This window comes from Propithecus coquereli, unplaced genomic scaffold (assembly GCF_000956105.1).
Source record: "Propithecus coquereli isolate 6110/MARCELLA unplaced genomic scaffold, Pcoq_1.0 Scaffold2, whole genome shotgun sequence".
Classification (NCBI taxonomy): Eukaryota; Metazoa; Chordata; class Mammalia; order Primates; family Indriidae; genus Propithecus; species Propithecus coquereli.
This window is the reverse complement of record NW_012144966.1, coordinates 8,919,057-8,942,407: the sequence shown is the minus strand read 5'-3', so window position 1 is coordinate 8,942,407 and position 23,351 is coordinate 8,919,057. Positions and strand designations below refer to the sequence as shown.

The following is a 23,351-nucleotide window of genomic DNA, read 5'->3' as shown; positions in this document are numbered from 1 at the left end:
GATTACAGGCATGAGCCACCACGCGCGGCCTAAGATTTTTTTTTACAACTAAGCTGTTGTAAAATTTAAAACAAACCCAGGTCATTTAAACACCCCTTTCTATTCCTCTCACCACCTGCCTCCCACCAAAAAAAAAAAAAAAGAAAAGACATTTTGGCAACATGTAGCATTTAACAGATTAGAATGAGCCAGGTTGAAATAAGCCCACTCATTTACTGGAAATTATTAAACACTTTACTATACAGTCATGCACCAAATAATGACATTTTGGTCAACCACAGACTACATATACGATGATGGTTCCATAAGATTTTAATGCCATATTTTTACTGTACCTTTTCTATATTTAGATACACAAATATCATTGTGTTACAATGGCCTATGGTATTCAGTACAGTAACAAGCTACACAGGTTTGTAGCCAAGGAGCAATAGGCTATACCATATAGCCTAGGTGTCTAGTAGGCTATGCCATGTAGGTTTGTGTAAGTTCACTGCATGATGTTCACTCACACAACAAAATCGCCTAGAGACACGTTTCTCAGAATCTATGCCCATTGTTAAGTGACACATGACTGTACTCTAAATCAATAAATCAATATGCTTTAGTAAAAGGGCCAAACAAAACCTGATTCTTTGTTTTTTTTTTTAAGAAATATGGAAGTGTAGGGGGAATTACTGCATCGTTTTAGGAGCAATAAAGAACTTTTAACAAGGTCACTCTTCCTACCTGATAAATTCCTTTCCCTACAATAAACCATGGAAAAGGCTATATAGCATGGAAAAATCAGGTCAAGATTATTCTGTGATGTGTTATGTTTCAGGAAGAAACACATGCAGAAAAAGGGAAGTTTTAATACCAGAAAAAGTTGTCTACCCCCACTGTCTCCACTTCAAGTACCCAAACACCCCAGTCACTGCCTCTGCTTCTTCAAATTCCCAGTCACTCCTCAGCTACTCTAATCTGGCTTCCAATACAGTCTTTCCCCAAAACTGCCCTTGCTAGGCCGGGTGCGGTGGCTCACGCCTGTAATCCTAGCACTCTGGGAGGCCAAGGCAGGTAGATCGTTTGAGCTCAGGAGTTTGAGACCAGTGTGAGCAACAGCGAGATCCCGTCTCTACCAAAAATAGAAAGAAATTAATTGGACAGCTAAAAATATATAGAAAAAAAAAATTTAGCCGGGCATGGTGGCTCATGCCTGTAGTCCCAGCTACTTGGGAGGCTGAGGCAGGATGATTGCTTGAGCCTGAGAGTTTGAGGTTGCTATGAGCTAGCCTGATGCCACGGCACTCTAGCCTGGACAAGAGTGAGACTCTGTCTCAAAAAAAAAAACAAAAACTGCCCTTGCTAAAGGTCACCAGGAGCTCTTTGTCAATAAATCCACAGGTTATTTTTTAGTTCTAATTTCTCAAAAGCATTGGACAATGTTGACCACTTTACTTCCTCTTTGAAATACTAAACTCTTATTTGTAGTTTCTCTAATACCCTTCAAATTTTCCTCTCACTTCTTTGGTTGCTTCTTCTTAGACATTTTTGCCAGTTTTTATTTCATCTACCTTTTATTAATATTTACTGGAGTTCTTCAGAATCGAGTTCTAGGCCCTCTTCTCTCACTGTGCACCACTCCTCTTCAATTAGCTCATCCACTCCCATGTCTTCAATGCTATGCAGATACTAACAACTAGTTTTTTTCTCTAGCTCAGATTACAACTCCAGATCCATGTATCTGTATATCCAATTGCCTCCTAGACATGGCTACATGAATGTCTCATAAAAATCTCAAACTTATCATGTCCACTTATCTCCAAAAATTGCTCCTTTTATCTTCCCATGTCCCATACTTATTCAAGCCAGAAAACCGGAAATCATCCTTGACATTTTCCATTTTTTTCAGTCTCACAGCCAATCAACCACAAAATCCAGACAATTCTGCCCCCAGCAAGGTTCTCAAAGCTATGTATTATTTTTGCCTTCTCCATTGCCTCCACTTTTTTTTAAATCTCTGATCTGGATTTCTGTACTATTGCAAGAACTTCCCAACAGATCTACTGAGATCTTTTCTTGCCTTCTCTATTCCCTAAAACCATTTCCCAAATTTATTATAGTTATCTACTTTTAAATGTAAATCTGATCATATATCCCTCTTAGTTAAAATCCATTAATTATCTTGAAGGAAGCATGCTACTTCCAGCCATAAGGACTTTTACCTATCTTCCTCCAACTCACTTATCTAAATTAATTTCTTCTCCTCTGTATAGCTTAAACTTCCCTGATTGCCAAATCAGATCAAGTTGCCCTATTACCTCAGCAATATCTCAACAATTAGTTATGTAATAAATTATTTAATGTCAGCCTTCTCCACTAAACTATAAAGTTTTGAGGAGGGGTCTATTTTGATTTTGTTCATCACCATATTCCCAAAGCAACAGATACTTTCAAAACTGCTATATTGACTCTAGGTACACTTTGACTTATTTATGAAAATATTTAATTAAAATAGAATTATCTCAAAATTCATTTCCATTATTGTCCATTTTTATTTTCATTTTAAAAACTTGTTACCTTCAGGGGACCTATTATTTTCCAATTAAACTTTGTAACAAAAATTTGACTCAGCCACTTTTCATGTATCATGTTTACTGATTATAACTTTTACCATTGAGTTCTTTTATAACCATAATTTCTACCAAATGCAGTTTTGCTGAGCCAAATTTCACATATGTGAATGTTAAGATTGTATTGATGCATCATTTAGTCAAGAAAATTTACCAGTTCTTAAATTGGTAGCTGTTGGTCATGTGTTATTTTTGTCTTACCAAGCTTGATTTTCTCAGATAAAGTTTTGAGGTTTTTAGCATTAACAAAAAAGATGCTTTGAAAAGTTTCTTAACTCCAAAGTTTTGCAGTGTGCAACTTTAGCCAATTTTAATTAGTTTCCTTTTTGTATTAATCTACCAGTAGCAAGCACTGTGCATTGAATAAAAGACTGACAATATCTTTCTGCATTTTCACAAGTTGTTCCTGTGTTTTTTATTAGTTATCCAAGAGAAAAGTGTAATTCCCCCTCAAATAGTTCAAGATTGCCCCAAAGTGGGGGTAAAAAAAATGTCTTCGCCAAAATGGCTGGGAAAAACATCCTAGAGTCAAATACTCTGTTGTATTCCCAGGGTCTAAAGGAATGACTGTTATGTCCAAAACCCTCCCTGCTGCCTTCCCTGCCCCCAGGAAAAATATGAACAAGACAATACTTCTGAGAATTCAGAAATTACTTGTAATTTACTTTGAAATACCATAAGATTCCAAGATTTAGATAATATCCTTTTCTTTTGCAGAATGGCATAACTATGATGCCAGATGGGCTGGGTTTGAATCTTGAGTCTGCCACTTACTAGTTCTGTGACCCTGAACAAGTTACTTAACCCCTTTGTGCCAGTTTATGAATCTATAAGATGAATGTAATACTAACACCTACCTCATAGACCTACTATGAGCATAGATTAACAAAAGTATGTAAAACACTTAGAATAATACTTGCCACATAGTAAGTGCTGCCTAAATGTTTACTACCATCATCACCATTTTGTCCTTGTCACTTTCCATTTAGTCTCATTTTAAAAATTATGCAGGCCATAGGGCAGGGAAGGAAGAGGGTAAATTATTCTAAAAAGTAGAATCAAAATCATTAGGAACATGGGATCATGGAACATAACCTTCTATATCTAGACAACTTGTGTTACACAACATATTGACTAACTTGTTATGTGCCAGAATAACCACCCCTAACAATTCCACTCTAACTGTAATATTTTGTTTCATTTTATTTTTTGAAACAGAGCCTTACTCCATTGCCCAGGCTAGAGTGCCGTGGTGTCAGCCTAGCTCACAGCAATCTCAAAATCCTGAGCTCCAGGAGTTCGAGATCAGCCTGAGCAAGAGCAGACCCCATCTCTACCAAAATTAGAAAGAAATTAATTGGACAACTAAAAATATATAGAAAAAATTAGCCGGGCATGGTGGCACATGCCTGTAGTCTCAGCTACTCAGGAGGCTGAGGCAGGAGGATCTCTTGAGCCCAGGAGTTTGAGGTTGCTGTAAGCTAGGCTAACGCCACGGCACTCACTCTAGCCCAGGCAATACAGTGAGACTCTGTCTCAAAAAAAAAAAAAAAAAAAAATCCTGAGCTCAAGTGATACTGCCTCAGCCTCCTAAGTAGGTGGGACTACAGGCATGCGCCACCACACCTGGCTAATTTTTTCTGTTTTTAGTAGAGACGGTCTCACTCTTCTTGCTCAGGCTTGTCTCAAAGTCCTGACCTCAAGCAATCCTCCCCACCTTGGCCTCCCAGAGTGCTAGGATTACAGGCATGAGCCACCGCCCCAGGCCTGTAATTTTTTGTTTCTAAACTTGGTTCTGATCTATTTCCCCCTTGGCCCTGTAATGTACTTGTGAAATCAATTCCTAAAAATGGTCTGCATAAACAAGAGACTTGAAGGCCTACCAGGAAGATTCACAACAGAAGGATGCTTAAAACTATGCTTTCATAAAAGAGAAATACGGAAAAAATGTAATTTGATATTAACAATGAGCATTATCATCTTAATGAATGAGTCCTAAGCATGGCCACTCCAGGGTGGGATGACTTAAATGGACATCCCATAAACCCAGGCCTTTAATATTTTTTTGTATAAATACAAATACACACATTGTTTTCAATGGCACAAATAAAATTTAAAACGTACCATATTATCAAATTGAATAAAGAATGTAAATACTCTTACAGATTTATCTGCTGAGTTTTAAAATCACAAAACCCAGCAAAACTTTTAATATGCATTAACATATAACTGCAATATAAATTTAAGATTGAAGTAGTTGTTATTACACTAAAAAATATACAAACAATATACAAATCCCTTCAAACACGATAATCATCCATAGTTTTCTTTACCTAATAAGAGATTGAATGTCAACCAAGTACAAATATTATTATGTATGAAATAAAACTAAGAGATATTTCTTTGCATTAAAGATCACTTTCTGAATTATACTTTAGAAGCATGACAGCGACTATACATTTCATCATGTTTCTTCAATATTTCATTTAAGAGCATATATGTTATGGTAAGTGCTAAAAATGGGGGGAAAAATTAAATAAACTACAATACTCCCAGATACGTAAATTACCTGCCCAGCATTTTGAATTCACTTAAATATTAGAAAAGTTATTCATCAATTTCAATTCTGACATTCCAATCATTGAACATGCAAAGCTTTATTGTGGGAAAAAAAACCCTCATACACTGTTGATGGAAGTGTAAAATCATACAATCACTTTAGAAAAAGGTCTGGCAGTTTCTTAAAGGTTAAGTATATATGGTTCTCTAGTATTATGCCCACAAAAAACTTGTACAAGAATATTCATAGAATCTTTATACACAATAGCCCAAATATGAAAATTGCCCAGAAGCCATGAAAAGATAACAGATAAACAAACTATGGTATATTTATAATGGAATACTACTCAGCAACAAAAAGCAATAAACTACTGATTAGAGGATGAACACAGATGAATATTAAAAACATTAAAATGGATGAAAAAATAGAAAGTATACATACTGTATTCCAATTATATGAAAGTCTAGAACAGGCAAAACTCATCTATGGTTTTTTAAAAATTAGAACGATGTTTGAGATGTTAAGAGATTATTAGGAAGGGGCAGGAGGGAATTTTCTGAGTTGATGATAATGTTCCAAATCTTTTTTTTTTTTTTTTGAGACAGAGTCTCACTGTGTTGCCTGAGCTAAAGTACAGTGGCATCATCATAGCTAGCTGCAACCTCTAACTGGGCTCAAGTGATCCTCCTGCCTGAGCCTCCAAAGTAACTGGAATTACAGGCCTCAGCCACCACACCTAGCTAATTTTTCTATTTTTTTGTAGAGACGGAGACTCTGTGTGGCTCAGGCAGGTCTCAAACTCCTAGCCTCAAGCAATCCTCCTGCCTCAGCCTCCCAAAGTGCCAGATTACAGGCATGAGCCACAACACCCAGCCAATGTTTCAAATCCTGATAGAGATTTGACCTACACAGGTGTAATCAGTTATCAAAACTCATCAAATGATACATTTAAGATGTGCGTATTTCACTGTATGTAGATTTTACCTAAAAAAACACACAGGCACAAATATTGAATTCTAGTTAATAATATTCATGCTGAAGTGTTTAGGGGTAAATTCTTCTAATTCTACAATTTGTTTTAAAATAACATTTGTCTTAAAAAATGAATTGTTGCATGGACAGATGGATAAATATGTGATAAAGCAAATATAGTAAAACATTAATTGCAGAATCTAAGTAGTAGGCATATGAATACTTAACTACAAAATTCTTTCAACTATTTCTGTATGTTTAAAAGGTGTCTTAATAAAATGTTAGGGAAGAAAATCTTTGTAACAGAGGTAAGTTCACACATAATTTTAAAACACAAAAGACCTAATACAACGGTGTAATTCCATTTTAGTTAAATTGTTCGGGCTGACAAAAGTGGATTTTTATTTTCATTTATTCATTTATTTTGCTTTCTGCTATTTACAAAGTAATTGAAAACTAAAAATAATCTGTATTCAAATTATAACTACTACTTTTAATCAAACAATTTAAATGATATATAAAATATATTGAACAATTTCTCAAAATCATACAGATTTAGTATAACTATTAATGTTTAATTAACTTGTACATTTTAAGAACTTACTCTTTTGTAGTTGTGAAGTATGTGACAATTTTAATTCATCTAATTATTATTTATAATCAAATTCATCAAATATTTGATTTTGAGAATTTGTGGATCTTAACATTTGAAAAAAGTGAATTATGATATTTAGATATGGCACATTTGGCATATATTATAACATAATCATCTAAACAAATTTATTTCAATCATGCTTCATCAAAAAATTCTACCTCTATAGTACTGAATTCTTTGTCTTATGGCACACAAAAGAAGTATACAGATCAGTACAATGTATTATCTTACATTTAAAAGAACATGTATGAACAAAGCATTTAACCATCATCATCTACAGTATATATTAAATACAATTTATTACACTTTAAGTTATATAAACATGTCTATTGAAAATTTGACATTACTCTCAAGGCACATGGAAAATAACTCATATTTTAAGCATTTTCACATAAGTAAAAATAGAACAGGGTAGAGCGACTTCTTCAAAAATGAAATAACACCAAGTTGATGTCTCATCATACAAAAAAAGTACTTGATTTGACTATTTTAAATCTGGCATTTGTTAGAAATGAGTTTCATTAACTTTTCTCAGAATGCCATTATAAATCATACCTTTAGAAAGTTATAATACTTAACTTGTAACAACTTATCCATTTAAATTCACATGGATAAGGGAAACATAAGGAGGTGGTAAAAATAATCTATCCACTATCTAAATTACTAATGTATTGGATGAAATAATCTTTTGACTTAGTACATTTTTCAAATTTAATATATTTCTATAGAATCAAGTCTACATTTTAAAAATAAAATCACTCTTCTCCATGTTTTCCCAGAATTACATTTTATAGGAAAAGCTCATGGCTCCAAAGAGTTCTCTAGGGTATGTAGGATATCTGGTGGCTTCAGGGTATAGTCATCCCTCAGTATCCCAAGGGGATTGGTCCCAGGACACACACCCCCACAGACAGCAAAATCCACAGATACTCAAGTCCCTTATATAAAATGGTATATAGTATTTGCATGTAACCTATGCACATCCCGTATACTTTAAATTATCTCTAGATTACTTACAATACCTAATACAAGGTAAAGTTATGTAAATAGTTGTTATATTGTATTTTTAAATGAGTATTATTTTTATTGATGTATAGTTATTTAATTTTCCCCCGCAAATATTTTCAATCTGCAGTTGGCTGACTCCTCAAAGGTGGAACCTGCAGATAGAAGGCCAACTTTATATTCTGTTGGTACTAGCAAAATTTCCCCCTATACATTCCCCTTTGTGAAACTTGTCCTCAGCAAAAACTGCTAATATTACTTGGTAAGTAGTCCCCAAACTCAAGTCCAATACCAAAAAGGATTTAGCTCTGAATTTCCCTAAGATATTCTGCAAGATAATAAATAGCCTCCAAAAATTTCTTTATATAGGATTCTCATAAATTGTACTATGCTAATCATGATTATATGGGAGAGGTGGTTTGACAATGGCACAGAATTATATGCATTTAAACTTCTGCAAATTAAAATTACACAAGACTCACAAAAATTGCTGCAGTAAACTCACTGCAAGGAGTATAATTCTGATGTTTAAATATATGTGAAAATAAGACGTTGGTACTTTGAGACAGGCGTCTGCCAACCTCCTCATTTGCCAGCAAATTAATAAACTTATCTTTCCTTCTCAAAAAAAAAAAGTGAAAATAGGTTTCTTATTCTACAAAGCCACTAAATGCTAATGAATTGTGTCACCTGACACAACTAAAGAAAATAGCAATCTCGAACAATGCTGGAGAAAAATGTGACTGTAGCAGATTATGTTTATGCTATTTTATGGGCAGCAAAGGAATTTTCAAGGGCAATTTTGTATATATATAATTTTTACCTTCCACACTAATTTTAGAACCTAACCACCAAAAAAGGTGCATGTTGCATTTTTGAACACAGTTCTCTTTTCTAGAAACATCTCACAGGTCCAGTTCCACAGAACACATTTGGGAAAACTGATTCGGTATACAAAGTCGACATTCAAATTGAAAATTCATTATCAATTCTTGGTAGCATGCTGCAACTGCGATATGAATTACATTTCATTTAGTAATTTGCTTTCAATGATTTCAAAAAATAAAGCTTACTATTACAAAGATGTATTTACTAGAATTATATTGTAAAAACATTACCTTAAATTAGACTTATAAGAATTATTAGATGCAAAGAAAAGTCATAGAAGAAAGATGATAAAAATTGCCAAAAGGATATATCAAATTATATATTCAAGACACTTTTATAACAAAAAATCTAACTCTAATCTCAGGTATAAAATGCCTTCTTTTTGAAGTTAAGGAGTCAAGATGCTAAAATAGCACCATTGAGAGTTCATTTCATGTTTATTTTTTCTATTTCTACAGCCCTAACCTAATTTTCTGATTTAATTTCCTCTCATTACAATGCCTATCCCTGTCACTTTTCCTAAATCGCAGCTCTAATCACATCATTCCCCTAACCCAAAGCCTTCAAAGGCTTCTCATTGTACATTCAGTTAAATCTGATGCCTTAAAAATTGTATTTAATGTAATCCAAAATCTGGCAGCAACCACTACCCAAATTGATATCCCCCAGTTAACCTTCAACCACTCTTCGACAAAAATTTTGAACAATCTAATATGATTTAGGCACCAGGACTTATTCCAAAATACTCTCTTTCACTGGTTCTCAAACTTTAGCTTGTGTCAGAACCTCTAGAGAGAGAGCTTATTGAGACAGATTGCCAGACCCCACCCCCAGAGTTTCTGATTCAGTCTCAAGAGATGCTGCTGCTGCTGATCAGGCCCACACTCGAAAAACCATTGCTCTACTCCAAAGGCCACAAACTGGAAGCCCAATGGCTCAATGAGGCCCACTCACATGTTGTCTGTATATTGTTTTAAAAGCATTTAGAATTATTTGCAAATATTTTAAAATTAGAAAACTTCACATAACAAAATGCAGATTTCTGGCTTATTCCTGCATGTAAAAATTCTGCTGCAACTAAACAACAGCTACCCCATTTAGTCCAGGGAGATGTCCTTCCTAGTCCAGGTTACCACAGCTCAAACTGGCTCTCTCTACACTCACTTAAAATCACTGGCTTAGCACTGCATTTGTGCTTACGTGCCCTGATCCACTTTTTCCCATTCTCTATGTCTTTTTGCCAGCTGCTCACTCTGACTTCGAACACCCCTTCTCCCATATACTGCTGAAATTCTACCTACACCATTCTAAAACTTGGCTTAGAAATCCTTTCTCAAAACAACCACAGCCAAAAATATAATAGAAATCCTTAAGTAATATACATATTAAAGATTTAACATAAATTCAATATGTATGCTTTAAGAATCAAGGTTTTAATTTCCACAAAAACTAAAATAATATTTATAAAATAGACTATAGATTATATCATAAATTATAAACATATGATTTCTTTGCTATTTTTAAGTAAAATCTTAATTTTGTTCATTCTGATTTTTACTATGAAAAAACGTTTTTCAGAAAAAGACATTTAAAATGAATTATGACATTAAATCACACAGCCAAAATATATAATAGCTTCAATAGAATACTTTATCATACTTTGCCAGACCAAAAAATAGAGGTGGAATAGGAGTAATTAATACAATTCCCCTGATTTTATAACCTAACAATCTTTAAAAGCAGTTTTAATGAAATAAATGCTTCTAATATTTAAATCTGGAGAATATTTTAGCGGATTTTTACTTCTATGGAATAGCAAGGGGGGAAATTACACAAAGAAGAACTGAGTGCTAGTCCTTACTCTGTCTATAAATAGCTTTGTTACCTTAATTAAGTCATTAAGTTCTCCCTGGACCTCAGTTTCACTACCTCTAAATTGAAGAGGTAGAAAAAATTGTTCTTCAAATATCTTCTATCTCTAAAATCCTAGGACTTACTCCTTCAAAAGATGAAAGCATAAAAACCAATGACATACAGACAAGCTTCTGTTATTAGGAGCATAGCTTCTAAACTAAACTGACTTAATAACCTTTAACTACAGCTTTAAAAGTTCTAACTAAAAATGTTAAAGACTCAGAACATTGAAATACGTATGTTTGTATACCTATTTGTATACATTTTAATGATCAAAATAAAACATCTTTTGTAAGGCCAACTATTAAACTTCTTAGAAGAAAAACAGGAGAAAACAATGAAAAATATAACCATGCCAACCGATCAGTAAATTTTAATGTCTCAAAAGAAAATTAAATAATTAGAAAATCATGTTTTAAAAGTCTTTCTATTGTAGAGATTAATAACATTTTTCAAGAATATGTATTTTGCTTTAGGATATTCCAAAATTAAAGAAATTTGGCCAAAATTAAAATTATCAAATTGTAAGATTGAAAAAAAATCTTACAGACTATTATATTCAGGTAGATCATGCCGTAAGCAAATTGCTTTCAGCTTCTCCACTTCAATTTTTGCTCTTAGTAGCTCTTCCTCTAGCTGCTGCCTTCTTTTCAATCCATCCCTCTTCTCCTGAACATACAATCCAAAGTTTTTTTGATTTTCTAAAATTATCTGATGCTCCTCTTTCAACATTTGCAGGATCTGAGGATCATACCCTAGTAATGACCTAAAGTGTTCTCCATTCTCATGGCGAAAAAAATCATCTCTCCTTGGAATAGAAGATGGAGACGATGTCATTCTCATATCAACAGAGGAAAGTGAAGGCGACAAGGATCTTTCCATAACATGTACTAATTCATGTTCTTCTCTTTGCTCTAAAATATCACTCTGTTGAGAATTTAAAACCAGTGGAGGAGGTGGTTTAATGTCTTCTTCTTGCTTCACCTCCACTGTAATAGCAACAGGATGGTGATCCAACATTACCTGTAGTGAACTGGTACCAGCCTGTGCCTCCTCATCCAAGTTTGCACTATAGCACACAAAAAAGCATTATAAAATGTAAATCAAATGAAGACAAGAGTATATTTATAGTATAATTTCATATTTAATATACATTAAATTATAAAGCTTTTAAAACTATAAAGAAAGTCATGAAATGAAAAAATGTTAACACTTGGAACAACAAATGAAAGTGACTAAAATGGGAATTTAAATAATATATATATACAGGTTTCCCCCGCGCCCCACCCCCACATCCTTAACTTTAAAATTGGGTTGCTTTTTTTTTTTTTTTTTTTTTTGAGGCAGGGTCTCACTCTGTTGTCCAGGCTGGAATACGGTGGTGTGATCACAGTTCACTGCAGCCTCAATCTCCTGGGCTCAAGCACTCCTCCCACCTGGGCCTTCGAAAGTGCTAGGATTACAGGCGTGAGCCACCATGTTGGCCAAAACTGGGCTTTTAAAAGGGCAGGAAACTACAAATATTATACAAAGTCAATGAAGTAAATAAAAAAGAAAAGCCATTTTTAATGCTGTCAAAGAAAAACCAATTGTCCCTACAACTCTGTGGTTCTCCAGTGGTGTAAAGTGCCATTTAATGCATTTTCAGCCTTGTTATATTCATACCTTAGCCCCAGAACTCCTCCTTCTGCTCTCCTGGACTGATCTAAAAACGACCAAGTCCCATGTCTTCTAGAAAGACAGTGGAAGGCCATCTATGGGAGGTATTGATGATTTCTGCATTTGCCCAAAAAATAAAAAAAGATTGTGTATGGCTTTGGGGTATGCCCAACTATAGGGTATTATTCTAACTATCCTATTTCAAATACAATGGCATTTACTCTTTACACTTACCCTGAACCATGTGACTCAGTTGCTCTCTTTATGTCTTTCAACCATTGGTCAGGTAAATTTCACAAAAGCAAGGGTTTCTCTACCACTATATACCCAGTACCTAGCATAATTCTGTAACTGAAACCTACTAGGTGTTTGTTATATGTTGAATGATTAAATAAATGAACAAATGACATGATTTTTAATGAAATGTTTTTAAATGGCCTATAGATATATTGAAGGTTTATCAAATTTACACATAATTTCCATAAGATATGGCTTCTTAGTAGAGACAACTACAATTTTAGCATAATTTAAACCTTGAAATAATATTTGTTATGACATTATAAATACAACACACTTGAAAATTCTGTTTCAAAAATAATTTCATATATACTATGAAGCTGTTTTTTAAAAATAATTTCATGTATAGCATGAAGAATATATAATCTTGTTTCTTGAGTTTTTTTTAAATTATGCATCTAACTTAAAAGTTTTAGAGGGGAAAGATTATTGGAACATTAATGGAAGTATTTAACATTATTTAGGGGACATTTTACAAATAAGTAAGTAACATAGTTTTAAAAAAATACATCCTATATAGATGATTAAAATGCTGGAACAAGTTCAAGTAGAATGTATGGAAAAAAATTAAAACTCTCCATAAGTCATTTGCTAATGGCATTAAATTGCCAGAAATAGCAGATATTTATTTCAGAGATAAAATGAAACTAATACATATATTGTATATCATAAAAATTTATTTATGGATTATATAAATTCCTTCATTTTTGTTGTCTTTTTTTGTCATTTTATGATTTCTAAAAACAATGGATTATAAATGTAATTCAAATTAGCAAGACCTGCTTCTATTAATATCTCTGCTAAAACGTGGAATGGAAAAGGTTAGAACTACATGTGAAAATTAAGTTTTTAAAAATCCACTCAATTACTATTCCAAATTAGTATGTATAATAGAATATAAACATAGACATTATATTCTCAAGTAATTAAAAATATGCCTTATATCTGGACTATTCCATTACATTTTAGTTAAAACATTTCAAGTAAGGCATAACGAAATTTAAAAAAAATAAGCTTTAGAGAAGATGACAAAAATGATCAATAAAGACAAACTTCTAAAATTTATAAGTTTGAACTTTGAGGATCAAACAGTTGACAAAAACAAAAAGTATATCTTCTTAGCCTTGGCCTTGCCAAAAAAAAAAAAAAAAAAAAGTATAATCTGATACTAGGGAGGGGCAAAAATAAAGACACAAATCAATGTGAGTTGTAGAAATAAATAGCCTTACAAAATAGGTATATATTTTTAAATATATTAAATAATACAAACAGTAATATTTTCCTTATTAAGGGAAAGTTTGCTGAAATTAGCAGGCATGTTATGTAGAAGCATAATTAAGATTATAGAATAATTATAAACTTTCAAGATATTGATTCAAGATGATGTCATTCAAATAAGTAGAAGCACATTAAATACATAAATATATTGAATGAATAATATATAGAAAATGGCAGTGTAAACACGCTAACATAAGAATTTAAATGGCATGTTTCTTACATACTTCCCTTTAAAAATCTAAAACATTGGTATCATTTAAAAAGTGGTATAGTAAGGCATAAATCAATTAACTCATTTTTATCAGAAAAATTTTGGTGTCCCAAAAGACTTTGTGTATATGTATATTGTATGTATATGCATACAAATGATAAAAATGTAAACATATTTGTATATTTATTTATTGCTTCTCTTCTATACTCACTGCATTTTTAAAATATGCAACTAAAATTACAGTTTCTATGTGTAGTTTTTCAATTATAAAAAAACTACACTTAATACCTAAAAGGTATAGTTTTATACCTGTAATGCAAAAAACACTTTTCTCCATGGTTTTAGAGGGAGAAAATTCTGAATAAGTAGCATGACATATAACAATTTTACTGTGGAGTTTTTTTTAATATCCAGGATATTGGGATTTCATCATTTGTCATTACAGTGAGCATTTTAACTAGTGGCCCCAAGAATTAATCCACTGTGTATCCAATGTCCTGGATTCCCACTAGTGGTATTTTTTTTTTTTACTGTACAATCAAGTAGAAATAAGCAGTATATGGCAAGAAGACAGATTACCAAAATAACAGATATACTTGGCTAAAAAATTTTCTCTCTGCTTCTTTCCAAATTTCAAAGGGATTTCACAGGTGATCAATAATTTGTTTATATATCGAGCAATAGAAAAGCATACTGTATAAAGCTTTGTTTGAAAAGCCCCTTAACAAGGAGTTTATAATTTGGTTAAATCACCCTAAATGGTTCAGAAGAATGTAGCTGCCATTTTTATCTTTTGCCAGGGGTTATAATTTGAATTAGTGGCAAGATAATAGTTTCGAAGATTTCCAAGCAAGCAGTTATACAGAGCACAAATTTAACCAAAAAATTGTGTCTGACCCTAAAAGAGCCCAGTTGCCCTTATGGGTTTATTAAAATTCAGAGTTTCATATCCTTGCAAAGCAGTAAGAGAAAGCTTACTCTTTCCTGTATGGCCCAAGATCAAAGTGAAACTAGAACATTAATAAATAAAAACAACAACAAAAACTTTTAATTTTATTAAATAATCTGAATTCCTATTTAAGCATTAACTCCCTTTAGTTGTGTTCAACTTATTTTAAATGTTCTAGAAAATAATTTAAATTGTTTTCATATACACAATCATGTAATTAATGTTTACTAATTGATTTTCCTTCTATTTGTTAGTTCAGTGCATGCTCAGTAAGTGTAGACAGTGACAATTCAGTGCAGACACTGACAGTTCATAAAAAAGCAAAGATTCCATTTCTCTGGAGACTGCTAACTTTATATAAATGTTATATAAAATCAAAAATTCCAATGAAATGTAATCTTAAATAAGAAAAAGGTAGCTCTCAGAAACTAATTAAATAATTTAATTTTAAAGCTTAAAAAGTTTATGAAGTGATGTCACAAATTTCATGCCATTTATTCCTCCCTAACCTTTACTTTTAGAAACTACAGGAGGGAAGGGGGAGGGGAAGATAGTAAAAAAAAAAAGTAGCTTAAATCAAATGCAGCAGAAAAATTCCTTATAGCCTCACTTTTTTTTTAAGAATGCAAAACAAAGACACTATTCATTGCTCCCCTTGTGGGGATGCTTACTATGCATATCTCTATCACAACTAAGCCAAAGCTCAATAGATAGGAGGCGCCATAATTTTCCACAACAAAATAAAATAAAGCTTACCTTTGTATGTGGTTCCTGTCTCTTACCAGGCAAAAACTGGAAATCTGGGGTATCATCTCCATAACTTTCTTGGTTGGCTCAGAAATATTGCTTTTAAAATCTGATTGGGTCTCTTTTTGTTGCAATAGCTCCTGTTTGGCATATTCTTTGAGCCTTTTGTAAAGGGTGCGTAGGCCCTGCGCTGTTCGAGAAGGGCGGTCTACTCCAATTGCATTATAGTTAACTGCTATGATATCCCAACACCTATTCTTTTCCACTATTACTGAATGTTTATTAGTGTGTTCTTCGAGAATTTTCACATATGGCTTCACAAGCTTTAGCAAATCAAGCTTTTCAGATAAGGTAAAATTGGAAGATCTAGCCTTTCCTACCATTGTTGTTTTCAAATTAAGTAGGCAGTTTTAAAAACCACCAAGCAGCCTTCAGCTCTGCCCAGCTCTTTTCACAAACAGAAAAAAGATCAGGCTTAACTAGGCTAGCCTCATTTAGGCCCACGCCTACAGGGGAGGGTTTATTAAAATTCCTCCAGCTTAAGCTGACGCAGGTTCAGGAAATCTGCTTAAGCCAAGCCTGACCTACATAAAGCTTCGCACTGAAGAAGACAGGAAGGTACAAGCAAAACACACTTGTGTATAAAGGAAGCAGCTCGAGATAGGATTTAATACACAAAGGTATAGAGATAAGCATGGAACACAGCTAAAAATTAGCTAATTTAGTGAAAATACTGAATTTCCACATATGTATGCCTAGTGGATAGACTGAAACTGCATTGCAGTATCACTTTAATAAAAACAAAAGAGGAACTGTTTTGTGCTATTTGTTTACAAATCCAGTAGACAGAAAACTAAAAGATATGAGTGGTGAATGTAGTAATTCCTAACAGAGCCCCTCATCACTGTTTCCGAGCTGAGTATTCTCTCTTACAAAATCTGCATAATGCTGGTCCTGCTGTCAATCAGGAATTGCATATCCTCTAGCTAGTTAGGTTACACCCAGACTCAGACTCCACAGTAAAGCTAAGCTTCTCCTTCATTTTGCAATCTACATTAGCCCCTGCATATTTTTTTCAGTTATTTAAGAAGAAATTTTTGTTGAACAGGAAATCTAAAAAGCAGATCAAAATCATGTTTTTAAAGCAATGGATTATTCTAGCTGTAATGTATGTGAATAGGCTAGCCTGCTTTATCATGTGTAAAAAAATCATTATTCATGGTGAGAAACAGCATAATCATGCCTTAAGACTCCACACAACAAAATCACATTTGCTACTATAATAGAGCAGGATTTTTATTTAGCTATATTCACACAATTTGGACTATGAAAGGAAACAGCTAGTCTAGCCATTTTCAAGGCCACCAGTTTTAATGCTTACAATATATTTTCTAATCCCCATCTGAAAATATATGATAAATAACGTAAGCAAAGCAAGCCTATTTTTTCATGATACACATTTCTCCAAATAGGAGAATAAATTAGAACATACTTGAACAGAGTTTAATTCAATCAATTACTGAACACCTATAAAAACACCCCCAAGAACTGTGGAAGCCCCAGGGAAATCAAAGGTGAATTTAGATACAGCCTCTATCCAAGGAACTGCAGTTTCACAGAAATGCTATAAATTCTCAATTGCCTTTTTCCCCCATTCTTTTAACAAAAGAGATGCAAATTAAATTTATTGAATTCTCACTATGAGCCCAACAACCGAAATGTGTGACTAAGGCAAGGATCTCAATCAACTGAGGTTCATTAAGCCAGCTTTAGGGGACTTCCAAGAAAAACACAAGCCACAGATGTATCTGTGACTGTTTTTCCAAAGAGGTTTTAAGGAGGTTTAGTATGTGTACATTCCCTCAAAGGGGGGCAATGTAGGAAGAGGGGCAGGTAGGCAGTAAGGGAAACGGTTACATTCTTGTGAGACTTTAGTGAATGCTCAGGAAACCTACATTTTATATAAGAAAAGGTAAATGTTTGAAGAGAAAAAGAGAGTAAAGGAAGAATCAATTATGCAGACATCTCTGGGTAAGTGGAAGAATGATTCAGCCCCTCTTGTCTGTGCTCTGCACCTGGGAAGATAAGCTTGTAATCGACATTATCAGTGTAGAATCAAAGAGACTTTAGTTTTAGGAGCTAGACTTAGACTACAGACCTAAAGTTACAATTGGACTGTCCTTGCTATGGGAGGCCAGCAAAGAATTTACTTACAAATGATCTGTGGGGGCAGTCTTTCATAAATGCATGAAGCCTTTCACCTTTCCTTGGGGATCTGGCTAATGCATAATGTTCGTAATAGCTATTCATTTGGAAGAGGCTGTTGCATGACTCAGCCTTCAGGCTTAGCTTTCCCTTTTGCATAAGGGGTCCTGAGATTTTTTTTTTTTATTTTCTTTACAAGGCAGACAATGTTCTAGAAATTTTAAATGTATTATCTGTAGACAAAAAGTGAAAGACTGTCAAGCGTTCCATGGAATGCTCTAGGTGTTGTGTTATCTGGCATACCCTACCAGGAAATGTGATTCTATACTAGTCCTACCCCTTTCACTGTTTTTGAGTAGTTTTACAGTAAATTGTAGAAAACTAATAGTAATGCAAATGACTCTTGTCGTAGACATGCAAATTAAAAATTGGCCCACCCCAAAAACAAGGTATTCAAAGTCATTCTAGCTTTTTTTTGAGCTTTTAAAACATTCAAAGAGAACCAAGGAAAGCAAGAACACAGGATATATACTTTATCTAGATATTTTGTTATTTTCAGAATAAAAGTATTGTGTTAAGAAATGAAATACTAAAAAAAAAGTTCAATTTAATTATCAAGGAAATGTACTCTAAAAATCATTTTCATCCATAGATTGGCAAAACTTTTTAAGATCGCAAATGTCAAGAGTGGATAAGGGAAAGAGTATACTTCTGCACTGTTGAAGGGAATGTAAAATGGCATTTTGTATGGTGATCTGGGAGTATCTATTAATGTTATGAGTAAAAAATCTAAAATTTTGGTAATGTTACTTCTCAGAGTCTATCTTAGGAAAATACTCAAATGCACACAGGCGAAATGAAGCATTTTATGTAGAAGCATAGTATTGGAAGCAATCTAAAAGCACATGAGCTGGGGACTAGTTAAAACCAGAGTACATCCAAGACCAGCCTGGGCAACATAGCAAGAACCCATCTCTCAAAAAAAAAAAAAAAATTAACCAGGCATGGTGGCACACACCTGTAGTCCCAGCTACTTGGGAGGCTGAGGCAGGACGATCACTTGAGCCCAGGAGTTCTGGGCTACAGTGAGCTATGACCACACTGCTGCTCTCCAACCTGGGTGACAGAGCAAAACTCTCTCTCCAAAAAAAAAATAATAATAATAATAACCACCCAAAGTTAAATATTTCTGTAGATACAGAATGTATCTATGCTGTAGAGAATGCAGATACATACATACATATGAAAATGGACTCCAAATAGTACTAGAACCCTATCCAATATAATAGCCATGAGCAACATGCAGCTATTGAGCATTTTAAATGTGGCTAGTGAGACTGAGGAAATGAATTTTAAATTTTATTGAACTGTAATGAATTTAAACAAAATTTATAAACTGAGGCAGCATAGTTTTCCCTAAAAAACAATTTTACTGTTTTGTTAGGATTACATTTTACCTTAATTTTTCCATCACATATGATAATGTCAAAAGATAAACTTACAACAAATTGAGTTTAAAAATCTTAAGTGGCTTTTATTTGAGATTCATGATTTAGGGCAGAATTCATTCCACAAAATTGAATGAAAACTCCCACTTGGCAGTGGAAGAAGAGTGGGGTTTGTAAGGTAGAAACAAGGAAACAGAACAATAGAAGAAAAAACTGGTTAATATGAGGTTATTTCAGCTTATTTTTTTGTGAGAGTTAAAGCAAAGGGAACTTCTCTATTACTCCAACGCAGGTAAACTACAATCTCCTTTTTTCAGGAAAAACTGGTCTGTTTTGGGATCTGCTTCCTTAAAGCTTCAGTTTGATTACGTGGCATTTAGTATGAGTGACTCTTATTTTGGCTTCATCTGATATGCGGGAGCCTAGCGCAGCAGCTCAGTCTAAAACGATGGCCTCCCGTAATTTTTATTTGACAATACTATTGTTTCTAATATTACTGACAAGCACTCCCTCCTTGGCCAAACATTAGTCAGGCTCTTCTGAGCCCTCTTCTCCACCAGGCCTTGTCCTTGGTCTGCTGAGGCCAGTTTATATTGAATCCCCCCACCCTTAATACCTAATCAAGTTCCTCTTCCCACCCACTCCTAATACCTACCCAAGTTCCAAAGGTAATTTTTCATGCACTAACTCTCTCACCCTACAAGTTGACTATAAATCCCTGTTGCATTGGGAGTTGAGTTCAATCTCTCCCCTATAGCAACAGTACCGAATAAACTCTTCCCTTGCCTCTTTAACCTGCCTGGTGCAATTTTCCTTTGACATTACACATAAACACTTCATCAAAGTAGTAGATCTTAACAAACTAATTCAGTTTGAATGATTTTTCTTCTATGCACTGGTATAACACTGTAATATATTTATTTGAATATTTCATGCAGACAGCACAAATTAGTGACACCCTATGTAAATTATAATTATTAATTTGAAGTATTTATTGCAGTCCTAATTATATTATCTTTCCAGTTTAAAAAATTAGAATGGACAAGTTTTTAATTTAAAAAGAAGGTATTGATGCAAAATTAAGTGGAAAATGGCCAGGCCTGGTAGCTCACCCCTATAATCCTAGCACTTTGAGAAGCTGAAGCAGGAGGAATGCTTACGGCCAGGAGTTCAAGACCAGCCTCGGCAACATAGAGAAATCTCGTCTCCACGAAAAGTAAATTTTAAAGTTTTTTAATGTTTAAAAAAAAAGAATTGAGTGGAAAATACTGTGTTCAACTTTTTAAAGGAGACTATGAAAAGTGTCATGGATGTAGTTGTTAAAAACATTAGGAATATGTGTGCAAATGCTTTCAATCACTGCCAGTTTATGAAGTGGTAAAAGAAATAATTTTTTTGTTCTTTGACAATGCTTGCTGGTTTATTCATCAAGTTTTCTAAAGAATTATTGTACTGCCTAAGAGTGAAAAAATTCAAATTGTTTTTCTTCTGCTCTCAAAACAATCAACACAAGAATTCTGTGACCAAATGTATAGGGGTTTCACCCAACATACCAAGTAAGCAATCAATTCTGCAGCAGACACCAGCTGGGTGTCCTCCAATTCAATTTCAATGCTATCTACCTGCAGATACTATCAGATCCCACAGGTTGAGAGACCAGTCCCACAAGACTGCCTGCCCTCACCAATCACAAGTCCAGGCCTCTAAACTTCTGACCAATCAGCCTCAAGTGGAGTTTCCACGACCCTCTTCAGGTTTGATTAATCTGCTAGGGCAGCTCGCAGAACTCAGGGAAACATGTTTACAAGGTTAATGATAAAGGATATTATAAAGGATACAAATGAACAGTCAAGATGTAAGAGATGCATAGGGCAAGGTATGGGGGAAGGAGAGCAAAGCTTCCATGCCCTCCACAGGCATGCCACCCTCCAGAAACCTCCACGTGTTAAGCTATCTGGAAGCTCTCCAAACCCAGTCCTTTTGGATTTGTATAGAAGCTTCATTACATAGTCGTGATTGATTGAATCACTGGACATTGGTGATCAATTTTACCTTCAGTCTCTCTCCCCAACCCCTCTCTGGAGGTTGGGGGAGTGAGACTGAAAGTCCCAACTCTCTAATCATGCCTCGGTCTTTCAAGTGATCAGCTCCCATTCTGAAGCTAACTAGGGGCTGCTGGCCGTCAATCATCCCTTAGCATACCAAAAGACATCACTTTGGAGCTTGTAAGGATTTTAGGAATTGGTATCCAGGAAACAGGATCAAAGACCAAATATATATTTCACAATATCATAACTCCAACTCAAGATTTTTTTGAAACAAAAGGAATGCATGCCAAACACTGAGTAATCAAAGGCAAAAAATGGACATGAAATTTATATTCTGTCATATCACATTGCGTATGTATGAAGTAAAATGGGATGCTCCAAGGAAAAGGAGGGCTTATTTACAAGAGACCTAGTTAATTTACATTTTTGCTTTTGTATCTTTTTAAATTAACAAGTAAAAATTATATATATATCTATGGTGTACAATATGTTTTCATATATATTTACATTATGAAATGGCTAACTCAGGCTAGGCATAGTGGCTCATGCCTGTAACCTAGCACTCTGGGAGGCCGAGGCGGGAGGATTGCTTGAGGTCAGGAGTTCAAGACCAGCCTGACCAAGAGTGAGACACCATCTCTACTAAAAATAGAAAAAATTAGCTGGCCAATAAAAAATAGAAACAAAAAATTAGCTGGGCATGGTGGCGAGCACCTGTAGTCCCAGCTATTTGGGAGGCTGAGGCAGGAAGATCACTTGAGCCCAGGAGTCTGTGGTTGCTGTGAGCTAGGCTGATGCCACAGCACTCTAGCCTGGGCAAGAGTGAGACTCTGTCTCAAAAAAAAAAAAACAAATGAAATAGCTAAATCAAGCTCTTTAACATATGCATTGCTTCATATAATTTTTTGCGGTGAAAACACTTAACATCTACTCTCTTAGCAATTTTCAAGTGTAAAATATATTGTTGTTAACTATAGTCACTCTGATGTACATATAAATAGATCTCGTGAACTTATTCCTCCTGTACTAAAATTTTGTATCCTCTGACCACCATCTTCCCAACCTCCCTACACCCCAGCCTCTGGTAACTACCACTTTACTCTCTGTTTCTATGAATTTCACTTTTTTACATTCCACATACAAGTGAGATCATAGAACATTAGTATTTTTATGCCCAGCTATTTCATGTCACCCAAGTTCATCCCAATTGTTGCAAATAACAAGATTTCCTCCCTTTTTTAAGGCAGATATTCCATTGTGTATATATACCACTTTTCTTTATCCACTCATCTGTTGATGGGGAAATTCTGTTCAAAGTGAACATTTTGATAACACAAATAAGTGATATTATACATTTTTCTAACATGAATCAATATACAGAAATTTTTAATTATAATTAAGTGCTGTGTAAATTACCTACAAAAACTATGAGAAAAATTTAATAGTTTATGAATATTGAGAAATTTAGAATTGTTTTTTAATTTATACAATACTCTTTCGAATTCAATGTTAGTAATACCAAGTTGACACACTTAATAAATTTACTTGTACAGACATACATTTGAAACTGATTTGAAACTGATATGCTTTTGCTTCCAAGTCAAACCAATTCTTATAAAAAAAGATGAACTAGTTCTGTCAAATATAAACAAAAATTTAAAATTCAATTCAACTAGCAGACTACTTTTAAGTATATTTAGAAGAACATGGGTATGCAAATCTATTTTTTTAACTGTAAATATCATAAAATCTAAATAATGATCAAGAATTTACAATAAAAAATTAGCATACAACTGGCCGGGCGTGGTGGCTCACGCCTGTAATCCTAGCTCTCTGGGAGGCCCAGGCGGGCGGATTGTTTGAGCTCAGGAGTTCGAAACCAGCCTGAGCAAGAGCGAGA

General features: G+C 34.1%; 2 protein-coding genes across 4 annotated transcripts in view; both read right to left on the bottom strand.

Annotated features, from left to right (window-relative positions):
• Positions 1 to 23,351, bottom strand: part of RAD54B (RAD54 homolog B (S. cerevisiae)) — a 96,091-nt gene that overhangs the window by 46,201 nt on the left and 26,539 nt on the right. Inside the window, exon 1 of one of the 3 annotated variants that reach the window (XM_012643568.1) lies at positions 15,760 to 16,216. The exons of 1 other annotated variant lie outside the window; for it this stretch is intronic. Coding sequence is in view for 1 of the 2 variants with exons in the window: in XM_012643569.1 (XP_012499023.1) it covers positions 11,629 to 11,678 (50 nt within the window). In the remaining variant the exon portion in view is untranslated. Of the gene's footprint in view, positions 1 to 11,628; positions 11,679 to 15,759; positions 16,217 to 23,351 lie in introns of those variants that run through there. One more of the 3 variants, XM_012643569.1, reaches the window with a different exon arrangement.
• Positions 10,964 to 16,169, bottom strand: FSBP (fibrinogen silencer binding protein). Its single transcript, XM_012643570.1, has 2 exons — positions 15,760 to 16,169; positions 10,964 to 11,678 (listed from the first exon to the last, which is right to left on the bottom strand). The coding sequence occupies exons 1-2, from the start codon at positions 16,131 to 16,133 to the stop codon at positions 11,153 to 11,155; spliced, it is 900 nt and encodes a 299-aa protein (XP_012499024.1). The 5' UTR covers positions 16,134 to 16,169; the 3' UTR covers positions 10,964 to 11,152.

What these genes read in the sequence shown, in the direction of transcription:
- FSBP (XM_012643570.1), bottom strand. Translation starts at nt 16,133, where the DNA reads ATGGTAGGAAAGGCTAGATCTTCCAATTTTACCTTATCTGAAAAGCTT. An exon ending in GACAGGAACCACATACAAAG is followed by an intron (nt 11,679 to 15,759) that starts GTAAGCTTTATT and finishes TGTGTGCTATAG; the next exon opens with TGCAAACTTGGATGAGGAGG.